The sequence below is a fragment of the Phaethon aethereus genome (assembly GCF_964289735.1).
Source record: "Phaethon aethereus genome assembly, chromosome: 18".
NCBI lineage: Eukaryota > Metazoa > Chordata > Aves > Phaethontiformes > Phaethontidae > Phaethon > Phaethon aethereus.
In genome coordinates, this window is record NC_138594.1 from 13,949,321 (window position 1) to 13,965,084 (window position 15,764).

At 65.4% G+C, this 15,764-nt stretch overlaps 3 protein-coding genes across 3 annotated transcripts; 1 reads left to right on the forward strand and 2 right to left on the reverse strand.

The window, feature by feature from the left end:
* Nucleotides 1-2,263: 2,263 nt before the first annotated feature.
* SYNGR2 (synaptogyrin 2) lies at nt 2,264-3,804 on the reverse strand (the record flags this gene model as incomplete). Its single annotated transcript, XM_082008214.1, has 4 exons — nt 3,620-3,804; nt 3,044-3,281; nt 2,579-2,718; nt 2,264-2,461 (listed from the first exon to the last, which is right to left on the reverse strand). Exons 1-4 carry the CDS (start codon nt 3,725-3,727, stop codon nt 2,264-2,266), a joined length of 684 nt encoding a protein of 227 aa, XP_081864340.1. The 5' UTR covers nt 3,728-3,804.
* Nucleotides 3,805-5,348: 1,544 nt separating this feature from the next.
* On the forward strand, nt 5,349-13,305 carry TMC6 (transmembrane channel like 6; the record flags this gene model as incomplete). Its single annotated transcript, XM_082008300.1, is given in 21 exon segments — nt 5,349-5,404; nt 5,668-5,786; nt 6,098-6,229; nt 6,346-6,504; nt 6,622-6,727; nt 6,826-6,922; nt 7,014-7,268; nt 7,534-7,724; nt 7,807-7,951; nt 8,223-8,378; nt 8,571-8,746; nt 8,891-8,972; nt 9,378-9,475; nt 9,657-9,752; nt 10,517-10,592; nt 10,893-11,026; nt 11,431-11,607; nt 11,801-11,879; nt 12,052-12,110; nt 12,112-12,130; nt 13,288-13,305. Coding segments are annotated over 21 exon segments (2,430 nt in total).
* A 1,094-nt stretch (nt 13,306-14,399) lies between these two features.
* Nucleotides 14,400-15,668, reverse strand: ARL16 (ARF like GTPase 16; the record flags this gene model as incomplete). The annotated part of the gene is made up of 5 exons (XM_082008301.1): nt 14,400-14,571; nt 14,816-14,931; nt 15,199-15,312; nt 15,415-15,471; nt 15,579-15,668. The coding sequence occupies 5 exons, from the start codon at nt 15,666-15,668 to the stop codon at nt 14,400-14,402; spliced, it is 549 nt and encodes a 182-aa protein (XP_081864427.1).
* Between the last annotated feature and the right edge of the window lie 96 nt (nt 15,669-15,764).

Sequence of the window (15,764 nt, forward strand, 5' to 3'; positions counted from 1 at the left end):
TTGAACAATTGTGCATGGCCTGTCCGTTTGCTGTTACGCTCACTTGCTGTAACTCTCTTGTAAATTTTTGTTGAAACACGAGGGGGAAGGAAGGCTTGACTTGATGGCCTAACAGCAGGCTCTTCCTAGCTTTTGAACTGAAAAGGGCTAGCAGTAGTCTAGTAGTAGTCTGCTTCAGAGTCCTGTTGGAAGAAACAGACTTCAGGAAGAGTCACCACTCCAAAATCAGGGTGGTTTTGCTCAGGTCCAAGCTTGGTGCTGCCACTTCAGTGCTTAGGTACTGTGAAGTGTTTGGAGGCTCAGGACAACCTGTAAAGGTTTCGGCTACTGTTATTGTGAGGATCCAGGTGCTTGGAAGAGCATCTCTGCTTTGAGTGGAAGGTTCTCAACTCTAGTCATGTATCTTGCTCCCTCCTGAGCCTTCCAAAAATTCTCAAGGCTGATTCTTCCTCTGCTGTAAATTGGCTAAATGATCCTCTTCCCCCTTTGCTTGACTGGGCTTCTGGAAGGTTGTTTTTTGTTGTTTTGTTTCTTAATCCTTGCAAAAGTGCTTTTCCCTGTAAGCCAGCATCCACAAGCTCCAAGCAGTAGCTCTTTGCTCTGGTCAGCTCCAATCTCCATGCACGAATGCAGTGCGCTCTATTTGCCCAAGCTCTCCAGCTAGGAGGAGGCACCTCCCTAGAAGGTTACAAAAGCAGCCTGAAAACCCCTGCTCCCTCTGCATTACTTGAAGTGATGACAGTCGTAATAATCACAAGCACTTCATTCCTAGGCCTGGGCTTTCCCCTTAGGGACAGGGAAGGCAGCACTGCTACTGGTTTATGTTAATAAATAACTTAATGAAATTGTGTTTGTGTGTTTTATACCAGACTGCTCTGAAAAGGCTTCCCTGCAGTTAACAGTGTGCAAACAGTGCAGGCTGACTGCTCGCAGCAGCAGCCTGGGCTGGACAGCTGGTCGCAGGGGTGGGTGGCATTGGAGCTCCCTGCTCAAACCTTCTACCAGACTCTGAGGAGCAGGAGGGCTCGCCTAAAAATAGACACCAGCATGAGTGTGCTGTTTGCAGTGCAGCAGTTGGCTGGGGTTCCTCTGTTGGTTCCCTGCCTGGAACCCCCCACCCCAGCCCTTGGGGAGAGAGGAGGAACCCTGTTTTGCTTCCCTGGAGAAGAAAGGCATGTGGTGGCTAGGTGAAAAAGTTTATTCCATCTCTACAGTGACAAACAAAGAACTATTTGAACACCAGCCCCAGCAGCGATAGCTCGCATACCGCACGCTGCTGCTGGGAACAGCTTCACAACAGGTGCAGCAGAAAACACAACCTGAGACAGCCAGCCTGCACAGGCGCCGGAGCAGCACCCTCGGGGTCAGCCGGGACTGCGAGCTGCAAACAGGGTGCTGCCAAGGGAGCAGCGGGCAGGATGCAGGATTGTGGCCTCGCTTCTACCAAGGCGGTACTTAGTGGGAGGTGAGCGAGGGGTGCCAAGCACCGAGTCAGCAGAGAAAGCACTCCAGGACCTTCCTCAGGCAGCTGGAGCAGCCACGGCCCCACTGAGAGATCCCAGCACTTGCTGCTCCCGTGGATCCCAAACAGCATCATCTGAGCACCAGCAGCTCTAGTGCAGGCTGTGGGAAGGCACAGCACAGGACTTTATAGTCAAAAGAAGAGGGGGCTTTGGCATCAAGCTCACCTAGCAGCAGCCGAGGCAGGAAGGCACGGGAAGCTAGTGTCGGGCAGCAGCTGCACTGCCCAGCTGTGCTATGAGCAGTGAGAGCTGGTACTTGAGGGGTTGCAGCTGGTGGGGCCGGAAAGGCACTGGTGCCAGGACAGGCCAGGGCAGCAGTCACAAGGGCACAGCCAGGCCAGAGCTGGGGGCTGGCGGATGCGAACCACACACCTTCCTCCTGCGGCTGCTTCCCCAAGGGCACAACAGTGAGGGCAGGCGCTCAGCCTGGCCTGGGCTGGCCCCACACACCCACCCTTCCCAGAGTCGCAGGGCTGCGCTCAGCACTTGCAAATCACCCACTATGTGCCACATCACCCACTACACACCAGGCTCTGGATCCCAGCGGTGGGGAGCTCAGCTCCACCACTGGGACCAGGCCCCTCCTGCACCCCAGCACCAAGGCCCAGTGGCCTTCACACAAAGCAGTCACCACCCTCCTGCCCCACCTTTCCCATTCAAGTCACAGGTTCCCTCCCAACCCACCCCAGAGAAGAGAATTGCACTGGTACAGCCATCCCCGCCACACCGCTGGGCAGGGCTCAGTACACCGGCGGGGGCTGGTAACCCTCCGGAGCTTCCGCTGTGTGGGTGAAGGGTGGCTGCTGGTAGCTGTCATGGCTGATGTTGGGGTAGCTGGAGTAGGGAGTCGAAACCTCTGGGGTGGGGTCGACGTAGCTGTGAGCAAAGTCTTCCACCCCCATCTTGTACCTCTTGTAAGCAAAGGCAATCAGGAGGCCCTAGAGAGACGAGGGGGCCAGTGGCATCAGGGCTGCCCTGGGCTGTGCAACCCAGGGAACCCCTCCACATTCCCTCCCAAGCAGGGCAGGGCCAGGCTCTACCATGGCTTCACTCACCCAGGAGAAGATGGAGAAGAAGCTGAAGGTGATGGCAGCACGGGCCGAGTCAGCCCCAACATGCACGTCCTCAGCCCGCGTCCAGGCCCACTGGTTGGTCAAGAAACAAAAGCCAACGAACCACAGGAACGTCCAGAGACCTGCAGGAGGAAGGTGGCATGAGGGGCCGGGGCCGCGTTCTGCTGCTCCCAGCCAGGTGCCCAGGCCCGGCCTTGCTCCCACAGGTCTCCTGCTGCCATTGGGGCGAGGGGGGCGTGGAGGCCAGCACAGCTGCCCACATGCAGCTGCCCGCGCGCTGCTCCCCACGGCTCCTCGGAGCACTTTCAGCAGGCAGCGCATGGCCTGCAGGCAGTGTGCCAGGCGGGAGCGACTCCCTTTGCCAGGCACCGGCAGCCACGTCATGGGACAAGGGCAGCCATTGTAGCAGCTGCAGAAGGCACAGCCCTGCCCCGCAGCCGCCAGTACCTGAGAAGCCGAGGTCCGCCAAGACCAGGTATTTGCGGTCGGTAGTGTTGCTGATCTGGGGGAAGTAGATGTCCACTATGAAGAAGAAGATGCAGGCGAGGAAGGCGAGAACGCCAATGCCGATGCCGTAGCGGCAGGCGTCCTCGTTGTGGTTGAAGATGCAGAAGAGCTCGGGGGAGCTGGGCAGGTTGGTGTAGCCTTCCCCGACCAGGCAGGCGAAGACGATCAGGGCAAAGACCTGCAGAGGTGGGAGCAGCTGTCTGGCGGGCGGCACCGGGGCCCCTCCGGGGCTGCCCGTGCTCAGCGGGGCTGGGGGACCGGCCCGGACAGGGCTCCGCTGAGCGCCCGCCGCCGCGGCTGCGCCAGTGCGGGAGGGAGGGGAAGGCCGGGCCATGGAAGCCCGGAGCGGGTGGGCAGGAGGAGAGGACCGGGCTGGGCCGGGCCGCGCGGGCCCGGGGCGGAGGGAAGAAGGACCGGGCCGGGAGGGAGGGGAAGGCCGGGCCGGGCCGGGCCGTCCCGAAGGCCCCCGACGGGGCTGGCCCGGAGCAGGCCCCGTCCCGTCGCGCCCCGACTCACCGCGCTGGCGATCCGCGCCAGCACCTGCGGCTGCTGCACGAAGCGGCCCAGGTCGAAGGCGCCGCCGGCCTTGGCCGCCCCGTACGCGCCGCCGCCGCCGCCCTCCATAGCGCCGGAGCCGCCGCCGCGCTCCCCGCCGCTTCTGCGCGGCACCGCCCCGGGGAGGGCCGGGCCGGGCGGTGCCCGCTGCCGCCGGGGCGGAGCGGGCCGTGCTCCGGCCGGCGGGACCGGCTCTGCCCCGCCCGGCCACCGAGGGCAACGCCGTCGCCGGGCCCGTCCCGCGCCCCTCCGGTGCCGGGCCCTGCAGAGCGAGGAAGCCGGCAGCCGCCCCCCCCCCTTCCGCGGAGGAGGGTTCCGCTCCCCCCCGGCGCTGGTCCCGGTGTCTCCCTCCGGGGCCGCGACCGCCTGGCCCCGGCGCAGCGGGCAGCGCTGCGGACGGGGGAGCGCCGGCCAGCCCCACGGCGGCCCCACGCGGTTCCCTGGCAGGTGGGCGCCCGGCGCCCCCCGACGCGCTCTCTGCCGCGGGTCAGGCCCAGGCCCAGGCCCACGTCCCGGAGCCCGGCTCCCGCGGGTCGCAGCCCCGCGGCCCGGCCGGCGGCGGGTCCCGGTGAGGGGAAACAGGGGCTGTGGGGGGGCTGCCGCCGCCACCCCCTCGTCCGGTACTGGGAGGTGGCAGGAGGGATGGGCCGGGCTGGGGGTCCAGTGCTCCCCCGCCCTCTCCGCTGTGCACGGGGCTGGCTTCGCACCCACGCCGCGCCACGGCGCTTGCCCGGCGCCGACGGAAGCGGTGGGAGCCCCGGGACGCGTCTCTCCGTCGGTTCGTGGTACCGGGGCGGGCGGGGGGCTGCCGGGAGCCCCGGAGTAGCGGAGGGACGGGCCGTGAGCGGGACGCGGCGGGTCCCAGCGGCCGGGGGGGGCGGGAGCCCCACGGGGGCCGCTGCCTGCCCGGAGCAGCGTTAGTCCGCCCCGGAAGGGCTGCGGAGCCTGAGGGCGGGGGAGGGGAGGGGGAAGGCGTTGAGCCCCCCTGCCTCGGGTGCGGGGGCACCGGCGGGCGACAGGGCCCCGGCGGAGCCGCTCTCCGACCACGGGACGGCGCTGGGAGGGCGGCACAGAGGGCTCTGCCCCGGTGTGGTTCCCCCCTCAGGGCGCGTTTGAGCCCCGCGGGCCCGGGGCTGCCGCAGGGCGCGGGAAGGGGGGTCCTCGCCCGCCCTGGGACTGCGGGTGCTGCCGTGCCCTCTCCGAACCCAGTGCCGGGGTCGGTGCCGCAGCGCGGGCGCCGGTCGGAGGCTCCCACCCGCGGTGTGAGCTGGCTCCCTCCTTTCCCCGGCAGGGCCCGGCCCCGGAGCGTCCCGGGGCGGTGCGACCCCCCCGCGCGGGCAGCACCAGCTCGGTGGAGGCTGCGCCGCCTCCCCCATCCGCCCGCCCTTCCTTCCTGCTCCCGCCGCCGCCAGCCTGCTGGGCCGCCGAGGCGGGTTGGTCCTGGGCTTAGCCCCGGGCTTAGCCCCGCGGCCCCGCCTGCCCCGCTCCGCCGGGACCCCGCACGCAGCAGCTCCGGCTCCATCCCCGTCCCAAGGACAGGCTGGACCCCGCGTGCCCCGGGGAGCCGTGGCAGTTGGGGTGACCGTGGGTGCCAGCGGCGCAGGGCCGGCTGACACCCATCCGCTTGCTGTGGCAGGGCGGCGTGTCGGAGGGAGCACGGTGCCGCAGGGACCTGCTTGGCCCCAGCAGGATGTCACAGCCACCCTGCTTCACCCTCCACGTCTCTGAGGACACCGAGAGTGACGGGTGAGTGTGGGTCTGCCCTGCCCTGCCCCCCCTCTGCCCGCACCTGCCTGAGCTGTTCTGCTCAGCCCCCAGGATCCTGCAGACCCAGCGGTGCGAGGCTGGCGTCCCTGCTGCGGGGAAAGAGCAGTCCTCGTGCCCAGGGTGCCTGTGCCACCGGGCAGCATGGCCAGGCTTTGGGCTGGCACCAGGGCTTTGCCATGGCTCTGTCCCCTGGGCTCCAGTGCCCAGCCCAGCTTTAGGTGAGCAAGTCTGTGTCCCTACAGCCAGGAGCCGAGCCCGGACAATGAAGGAGCGCTGCATGCCTCCTTCCACCAGCTTATCCAGGAGCAGAGCACCTTGGTAGAGGCGGGTCTGGAGCTGGAGATGCAGACGAGGGGCAGAGGTAAAGCGCTGCAGCTGTGCTGGGACGGGGACAGCGTGTGGGCACAGGCCCATCTACCATTCAAGACCCTGACTGGGCCAGCGAGGGCTCATGCTGAAGTTGCGGCCAAAGCTCTTGTAGGAGCCCGCTGATGCCTTCAGCTAGTGCAGGCAGCAGGACAGACCTGTCCTTGAAGAAGGAATGGTCAGGGAGGAGCACACACCAGGGCAGGCGCCTGGCCTCCGTGCCAGAGCAGGGCAGCAGGGCCGCAGGGACTGGAGCCATGGGAGCTCCGGCGCTCACCACTCTGCGTCCTGCCCTCCCTCTTCCAGAGCACCCGGCCTGCCTGGCCCCCCCGGACACTTGTGCCACAGCCTGGTCGGAGCCCAGACAGGGTGAGCAGCACCCCGGCTACTCCTCTGCCTCCCTGCGGATCCTTGCCAGCATGCCCAGCCGCACCATCGGTAGGTGCCACCCACCCTCACACCCTTCCCCAAGCCCAGGCGCCCCTCGGCAGAGCTCTCCCATCTGCCCTGCTCTCTCACAGCTGCCCAACCCCCTGCCCTGCTCTCATCCACAGGGCGTAGCCGCGGTGCCATCATCTCCCAGTACTACAACCGCACAGCCCAGCTGCGGCGCCGGAGCAGCCGCCCACCCCTGCAGCAGCTCCGCCACACCGCTCGGCCCAGCCTGCGGCAGTACGACCTGGAGTCCGACCCTGCCAGGGCCACTCTGGAAGGTGAGGGTCCCCTGGGAGTCGGGGCAGGCAGTGCTGGGCACCATCCCCCTGCTGGGTTCAGGACAGGCATGCCATGTCCTGGCCAGCTGCGTCCTGCTGAGCCCTTTGTGCCCCCAGACAAGCGGAGCCTGCTGGTGAAGGAGCTGCTGAGCCTCTCGCCCAGCCAGCGCAGCCACATGCTGCTTGCCATGCCCCTCTGCCTGGCAGATAAACGCACCCTCCGGTAGGTCTTCTCCCACTGGCCCCGCTCAGGCAGGGCTCCCACAGCCGGGGCTGTCCCGGGGCCTGTGCCACCCTCTGACATCCCTCTCTGCTGGGCAGGCACGAGCTGAGCGGGCAGAGTGGCACACTGAGGCAGAACGCCCAGCACCGGGCCCTCTCCTCTCCCTGCGGATGGTCCAAGGACTACATCATCCTCGTAAGTCTGGGGCGCGGGTCTGTGCAGCAGCCGTCAGGGGCTCGGGTACAGGCTCCAGCTCCAGTGCTCTCCCCAGGCTCCCTTTCTCCAGGGCTGTCGGGGCCTCTGGTACAGGTTCCTTTCCCTGCTCCCCGCTGTGAAGCCCTGGCACTACGCCCTGAAGCAGATCGGCGGCCGTTTCGGCTCTAGCGTCCTCTCCTACTTCCTCTTCCTCAAGACACTCCTCATGTTCAATATCTTATCATTCCTCATCCTCCTGGTCTTCGTGGTGGCCCTGCAGGCTGCATATCCCCCTGCCTCAGCCAGCGCCCAGCCCTTCACCAGCCTCGAGCTCCTCACAGGAGCGGTAAGCACTGCCAGCACGCCAATGCCAGCACACCCTTGGGCCAGGAGCTGCTCCAAGCCTGGGGCTCAGCCCTGCATCCCTGCCACAGTGAAGCCCCAGTCCCTGCCCTCGCATAGCCAGGGCCCTGGAACCTCCAGTGCTGGTGTGGTGCTGCCCCAGCCCAGGGCTCTGTGTCTGCTTGGGCTGACACATGTGTGCCATGCTAGGCACGGAGCTGCGGGCACTGGTGAGATCACTGTGGGCCGCATTGTGCACTTCCCTACAGGGCTACTTCACTCACTCGCTGCTGTACTATGGCTACTACAGCAACATCACCCTCAACGACCCCTGCGCCTCCAGCCCCAACGGCAGCTCATGCCCCCTCGCAGCCCCCCTGCTCCTATACAACATGCCACTGGCCTACATGTTCAGTGTTGGGGTCTCCTTCCTTGTCACCTGTGTTCTGCTGGTGTACAGGTGGGTCAGCAGTGCCTCCGGTACTGCCAGCCTTCCCCATCCTCCCAGCCCTGGTGCCCTGACACCCTCCCCCTCACTGCAGCATGTCCCGCTCCTTCGGGGAGAGCTACCGTGTGGGCAGCTCCGCAGGGGACCTGGCCGTCAAAGTCTTCTGTACCTGGGACTTCAAAGTGATCCAGAGGCGCTCAGTGAAGCTACAGTGTGAGAACATCTGCACTCAGCTGAAGGTGAGGCGCTGGGCTGGAGTTGGCCCCTGCACACCCTGCGCCCTGCAGCGGGAAGGCAAAGGCGTTCACAGAAGCCAGTCCAGACCCTGGGCTCAGCACTCCTCTCCTACCCAGTGCATGAGGGAGTCCTACAGCTGCAAGTACCCCCTGACACCAACCCTGCACCACCACTTCATCCATCAGCCCTCTGGGTCCCACCTCAGTGCAGCGGGACAAACCCTTGCTCCAGACCTGGAGCATGTTCAGCAGCACTGGCACTGCTCTCTTCCAGGAGCTGCTTGCGGAGCAGCGGTCCCGCTCGCACTCCCTGAGCCTCTGCCAGCGCCTGGGGCACACTGCCGTGCTTCTCCTGGCCTGGGCCCTCTCACTGAGCACGGTGCTGGGCTGCGTGCTGGCCGTGCACTACTTCTCAGAGCACATGCATGTGGTGAGTGCAGCGCCCTGCATGGGCCCTGGTGTTGGGGGGCCAGGGCTGGGCTACTGGGGAGGGAGGCCAGAGCAGCCTTGGGAGGCAGAGGCAGCCCCACTGCAGCTCCCCTTCTGGTACTGGCGTTTGCTGCCCTCCCCGAGGGAGCCGGGCTGCCAGCAGCCGCGTTCTCACCCTGTACCCACTGGCCAGGTTCAGCAGGACCACCGCGCACGAGGCAGCGGTGAGCGGCAGCAGGAAGCCATCCTGCTGGTCCTGCCCCTTGTGGTGTCTCTCCTCACCGTGCTGATGCCCCACCTGTACAACTTGCTGGCCGTGTGGGAGAAGCAGGACTCCCCTGTGACAGAGGTCTACGTGGCAATCTGCAGGTAGGCTGGCTGGGGTGGGGGGGAGCGTCCTGCACCCCTACCTGTGGCGTGAGGCGGGGCTCTGGGGTCAGGCACCCCATCCGCGGGGCTCAGCCCCTCCGTCCCCAGGGCTCAGGGGCTCCCGGCCCTGCTCCTGCTCCCCAGGAACCTCATTCTGAAGATGGTGGTCCTTGGCCTGCTCTGCTACCAGTGGCTCAGCCGGAGAGTTGTCTGCTCGACAGAGGAGGTCAGCACTGCCACGCCGGGCCGTGCAGGGCCAAGCTCTGTGCAGGGCCATGCGAGGAGCGTGTGGTGCCCACGTGAGCCGGCTGGGCCACACCATCCAGACCATCCCTTGGCCAGGGAGCGCGGAGCAAAGCCAAGGCTGCGGTCCCAGCACCAGCAAGCAGCTGGGGCAGGGGTCTGGCAGGAGGGGATCTTCTGGACGGCACTGCAGGCACCATCTGCTCCTTTGCCGTGGAGAGGGGGGCGACCGCCAGACAGGGGCACCCCAAATGTGGGGTGGCTGGGGAAAGGGTGCAGAGGAGGAAAAGGTCCCACAGCCCCTCACACCCCAGGGGGGCCATGGGAAAGTCATGGGGGAGCAGAGGCCTTGTTGCCCACTTGATGCCACTTTTGCTTGTCTCCTCAGTGCTGGGAGACGTGTGTGGGGCAGGACCTGTATCGCTTCGTGGTGATGGATTTCATATTCACCCTGTTGGACACGCTTTTTGGGGAGCTGGTCTGGAGGTAACATGCCCCAGGAGGGGTCCCCCCACCGGCATGGTGTCCCCAGCACAGCTCCATCTCTCTGCTGCCCAGGCAGCACTGCCCTGGTGCACCCAGGCTCTGCCGCCGTCTGAGGGGGAAGACGGGGTGCCGAGTGGCCCCGCCAGTGGCAGTGTGGGAGCAGAGCTCCGCTCCTTCCCAGGCTTATCTTGGAGAAGAGGCTGAAAAGGAAGCAGAAGCCCGAGTTTGACATCGCCCGAAACGTGCTGGAGCTGATCTATGGGCAGACCCTGACCTGGTGAGATGTCTCCCGCCTGGTGCTTGTTCCTCTGCTGGTGAATGCCTCATGGTCCCCTGTGAGCCCCATGGCTGACAGGGAGCTGCACATGTTTCACTGAGCAGGACCATGGGAGCCCCCTCAGGCCCACATGGGTGGGATGAGAGAGATGGGCAGCCTGCACAGCACCCGGGTGCCGGCACCTTACAGCCACGACCCACACACTTACCCAGGAGGTCTGGCTTTTGTGGCAGGGTGAGAGCCATGGAGGGATCAGCAGCAGAGCATCCTGTCACTGGTCCAGTGTCCCCAGCCCAGCTGGTCCCCTCCAGAGCTCTGGGGAAGGAGCAGGCTCTGGTGCATGTGCAGCCCCTCTCGTTTTTCCAGACCATAATGGCACTCACTGCCCCGAGGGGAGCTGCTCCCCTCCAGCCTGTCCGCTTGGCTGCTCAGGCCATTGCTTTGCCACCCCCCACATTTCTGCAGCCCCCAGCCTTGCCCTCCCCATGCCTGAGGAGGGGATCCACGTGTGTGCTGCAGCATTCCCACTCGCAACACACCCGGGAGCCGCAAAGGCCACGACCGCCCCAGGGGTCAGCGAGATCCCAGCCCCAGCACAGGCTGCACAGCAAACCTGGTCTGGGGTGCCCCATGCTTGCTTTTTGCTGTACAAAAGCCTGACCGGAGCTGGCGTCGGTGCCCTGCCGCTGCCCCCAGCTCTGCCCACCGCTGGCTCCCGCAGGGCTTGGACCCAGGACAAGCTCATCTTCCCCCCTCTCTCCCAGGCTGGGCATTCTCTTCGCACCGCTACTGCCAGCCGTACAGACACTGAAGCTGCTGCTGCTGTTCTATATCAAAAAGGTGCGAGATGCCCACCCTCCCACAGTTCCCCATGCATCCCCGCGATGGGCAGCCCTGCAGTGACGCTGCGCCCTGCTGCAGACTGCCTCTGCCACAGCAGAGGTGCCACACCATGCAGCGAGCAGTGCTGTCCTTGTGGCAGGGAGGAGATGTTGCTGGGGACAGGGTGTCCCCAAGCTCGCCCAGCTCCCAGCAGATGGGAGGGACAGGACGGCGGGGTGGGGGCAGCTGTCCCGCTTGCACTCCTGGGGCCACTTCCCAGGAGACGGCAGCACGCGGGACTCTGCTCCCTGTCTGCAGACCAGCCTGATGCAGAACTGCCAGTCCCCCAGCAAGCCCTGGCAAGCATCTCACATGAGCACTGTCTTCATCACCCTGCTGTGCTTCCCATCCTTCCTGGGTGCAGCTGTCTTCCTCTCCTACACCATCTGGTCGTGAGTACCCGCTGGACCATGGCTCAGGGCGCAGAACTGCCGGCTGCCGGGCAAAGGAGAGGGACACGGGGAGTCAGTGCTTCCCCCATCCTGGCAGCACACTGTGCCTAGCGCAGGGCTGTGCAGTGCTGCCCCAGGCAGAGAGATGCTGCCCAGCTGCTGGTCATTGCACAGAGCATAGCAGCGGTTGGTCTGTGCCCACTTCTCCCAGCTGTTCCCAGATGTTCCTGATGCAGGACAAGGGGATAAGGACCCCCTCGTCCAGCCACCAGGAATGGCTGGGGCAGGCGAGGCTTGGTCCCTGGAGGGATGGACTTCTGAAGCCAGGCAGTGCCCTGGGCTAGGAGCAGTGGCTGGCTGGGCTGCCCATCGCTCTGACTGACCCCATTGCTTGCTCTGCTCAGGGTGCGGCCATCAGAAACCTGTGGTCCCTTCCAGGGGCTGGAAACCATCTACAAGTCAGGGAAGACCTGGGTGCAAGTGCTGGAGAAGTCCAACCCGAACATCACCTGGTTTGCCTGGGTCCACCAGCACCTGGTGGAGAACACCTTCCTCCTGTTCTTCCTATCCGGGGTCCTGCTGTGAGTACAGACTCGAGCCCAAGGCTGAACCTTGGGCCCATGCTTTGAGGGTTCCCCCTGTCACAGCCCTGAGTGGGCGGCTGGGAGCTGGGGTGTCACTCCAGAGCCCTGCACCCCAGCCCAGCGCCACGCATGTGGCATCCCCTGGCTTCCAGCCCTGGCTGCCACCGCCCCGTCCTACCTGTCGTTGCAGAGCCGTGATCTACTTCAACATCCAGGTGGTGAGAGGCCAGCGAAGGATCATTTGCCTGCTGAAGGAGCAGATTGCCAATGTGCGTGAGCTCTGCATGCTGTCCCTGGCCGGTCGTGGCAGTCCTGGCTGCTCCACACCCTAGTCCAGCCCTGGGACTGCTGGATTCAGGCTCTAGTCCTCACAGTGCTGCCACCTTGGACGTGCAAGAACCCATCCTGCAGCTGCTCACTGCAATGTCTCTGCTGTTGCAGGAGGGGGAGGATAAAATATTTCTCATTCAGAAGCTTCACTCCATTTACGAGCAGAGAGACACACGCACCTGAGTCCCAGGTGAGGACTGCACGAAGAGGGGAGGGGGCTACCAGGGTGCTCGGCACTTGGTACACTCCTCTGCTCTGTGCTAGAGTGGGGCCAGTGGGAACACGATGGCAGAGCAGGGCCAGGGCCAGCCCAGCTGCGGCAGAGTGCTGCTTGCTGGGGAGCAGGAAGGTGCAGGAGGTGATGGGGTGAGCCAGGCTTTCCCTGAGGCATTTCCCCTTGCTCTGCTGGCACGGGCGGCGGTGTGGCCGGCTCAGCCGGCCGCTGGGGATGCAGGGCTGAGCATGCTGGGGAGATGCCCACGCTGCCAGGCTGCCCCGGTACCCAGTCTGTGCCAGGGAATGCTGGATCCCTGATGGCACAGTCTGCCAGCAGAGCCAGCATGGGGACAGGGAAGGGGATGGGGACAGGACTGGGACAGAGATCAGGAGGGGGATGGGGACACTTAGAGTGCCTCCTCTCTGCTTTCAACCTGGGGCAGTGCTGTCTGCCCCTGGCAGCAGACCCTCAGGGTCTCGGGGACTGTATCTCTTTTCTTCATGTCACACTCACTAGGAAGGAGCGGGACACGACAGGACTCTGCTTACAGCCAGGGACTGGATCCAGACATCTTTCTGAGCTACTGTGGCGTGGCGCTGGAAGCAGCAGGACCCTGGGGTGCTGGGGAAGATCCGCTCCTCTGCGTTGCAGCGGCCAAGGACCCATTGGGGCGCATTGTCTGGAAGCTGTGTGGGGATGCTGTGGCACAGGGACATGGGTGCTCCCACTGCCCAGAGCTGCTGGGGCACAGCAGGACCAGGGCCAGGATGGCCATCACATCCCACAGCATAGCTCCGCATGGGGCTGGCTCACCAGCAGACCCTTTCTCTGTGGGTGGTTACTGTTAGCAGAAAAGAACTCTCCCTCCTGTGAACAGCCCAGCCAGCCCAGAAAACCCCTTTGCACTGCCCAGGAGGAGCAAGGCTGGAGCTGCCAGGCATCGACCGAACTCCAGCCCTGTGTCCGAGTTTCCAGGAGAGCAGCTGGCCAAGACCTTCCCCACAACCGAGGCACCTGCTGCCCCCCCAGACCAAGTAGCCCTGCGGGATGCTGCGCTTGCCATCGGGATGTGCTCAGGAAAACCACCGCGGTGCCGAGTGCACCCAAAGGCTCTGGTTCCCCCACTGCAGGCTGACCTGGCCCATTAAAGCGTAGCTGTGCAGGAGGGCTCCCAGCCTGTGTCTGGACCTGTCGGGCTGGAAGCAGGCAAGCGGGTTTGGTGTGTTAGCATGTGTTCGTTAGGGTTAGTGCCTCAGCAGCCGTGGCAGGGTGTGCTCGGGCTCCTTGGCACTGCCTGCCTGCCTGCCCGCCCATCGGGCTACCCCAAGAAGAGCCCAGCTCAGCCTGTGCCATGGGAGCAAGGACCACTGCCACCTCGTCGCATGCGGCCCCAGGAGCCGCTCACCATCATGGTGTGATGTCCCCAGCAGCCACTCCCCATTGCAGCACAGTGTCTGCAGCCCCAGACCTGGAAAGCCAGTTGCCCCTGTGGCACAGCACTGACAGACCCAGGGAGGGTTGTACTGAGGTGTGTGCCAGGCCCAGGCAGCCGCAAGTACCCCTGTGACTTGGTAGTCATGCTGCTGGGTGACGCAGCTGCCTGCCTCGCTGGGCAATGGGCTGGGCTGTCGGCACAGGCACAGGATGGGTTATCGGTGTGTGCACGGGTCTGCACAGACCCACTTGTTCTCTGAGCCCGAGCAAGTGCTGCAGAGCAGCCATGGGCATTTGCTGCAGCTCGTGATATATCCCTGACCCTGGCATCCCTGCAGCTCAGTCTGCCCCAGCTCCTGACACCCACCCAAGTCCTCTGCAATCCTTCCCTGGGTCATCCCACAGGGCCAAAATTGCCGGCAGCAGCCCCACACACTCAGCATCCAACCCAGGAGCCATTACCAGCTACTGCCCTGCTTAGCCCAGCACAGGTACCACCCCAGCCCTGCTGCCCGTGAGCACCGCAACCACCCCTCCTCCCCCGAGAGGTGCCAGCCCCATGCCAGCACCATCTGGCCTCTGAGGCTCCTGCTCATCCCTTCCCCAAAAGGCTGGGGTTTCCACCCAAGCACAGGACAGCTGCCAGCCTGGACAGTAAGGTAGAAGTTTTACTGTAAAGTCCCACAGGGGTCCTGTCCGCCACCAGTCTGTGACGCTGTCCTGGGCCTCACTCCCAGCCCCACGCTGGCCACCTCCTTCAGGAACAGGACTTGTATGGGCTGCCGCAGGCACCGGGGCAGGGTTGGGGTCAGTGGGGGTCTCCAAGGGTGGCCCGAAGCCACCGCAGGACGTTGGCCAGGCCGGTGCCATCACGGGCGCTGGTCTCCAGCAATGTGATGGGCTGTGTGGCGCAGGAGATGATGTCCTGCATGCGGAACAGCGACTTCATCTCCACCAGCGACATGTAGCAGGGCAGGTCACTGCAGCCAGGAGGGGGAGGGCTGCATTAGCCCACTGCAACAGCTCTCCTGCCTGGCCCAGCCCCCAGCTCGAGGGTCTCTGCAGGCCCAGCTGGCCCAGAGAGTGCAGCAAAGCACAGCCGCTGCCCCCCAGGACACGCCAGGCTTCCTTGGGTGTAACCTGTTGGAAGGGACGCGGGAGAAACCGCAGGCCTTCAGTGTGCCCTTGTGTACTCCCGCCCTCTGGGCTGACCCCCCTCCTCACATCTTATTGAAGAGGACCAGCACAGGCACGGACGCGAGCTGCTCTGCGGAGAGGATGGACAGCAGCTGGACGCAGGATGAGGAGACCTGGGTGGGGTTGGCAGCGTCGACCACGAACTGGAGGAGAAGGGAAAGCAGCAGCGCGGGTGTGCCCAAGGGTGGCCCTGTGCCTGGCCGGATCAGGGCAGGGAGCAGGGAAATCCCACAACCAGGGCAGAAATGAGGGACCCAACTCCCCACAGCAGAGCGGGAGCCAGCGCTGAGGCCCCAGCCACAGGGCGACCCTCTCCCCCCACCCGTGTGTCCCCCGCTGGGTCCATCCCTTGGGGCCGTGGCTTGGGACGGGGTCCCCGCTCGGCCGCCAGTGCCGGCGCTGCCGCTCACCAGGAGAGCGCTGCACTCGCCGTAGTAGCTGGGCCAGATGGGGCCCATGCAGCCGCCCAGCTCCCGGACCGTCACCTTCCGCGGCAGCCGCAGGTCGGTCAGGTTGGTGCCCACCTGCCGGGACAGGCGGCTCGGCTGGGTACGGCCGCGCACCGCAGCCCCTTACCCGCACCGGGGCTTCCGGCCGGCTCGCGGCCTTCGCCGGGCCCTGCCTACCGTGGGCAGCGTGGCCGGGGGCTCGCCCAGCTCCGTGGCCCCCTCCTCGGCGCTCAGCTGTGCCGCGGGTTAAGGACAACGACGGCGCCTGGGAAGGGGACGGGGACGCGGCCCGCTGCCCGCCCGCGACCCCCACCCCGCTGGTGCCCCCCGCCCCGCCGGATATGGCGCAGCCGCCGGGCCAACAGGCTCTTGCCGCCGCCCGCCGCCCCCAGCAGCAGGCACGTGGGCCCGGGCCGCCTCGCGCCCGCCATCCCGCCCCGCCGGAAGGAGCTCCCGCCCCTCCCGGAAGCCGGAAGCGGATGCCGGAAGCGGAAGCGCCCGCCGAGGGGCTGTGGGGCAGGCCGGGC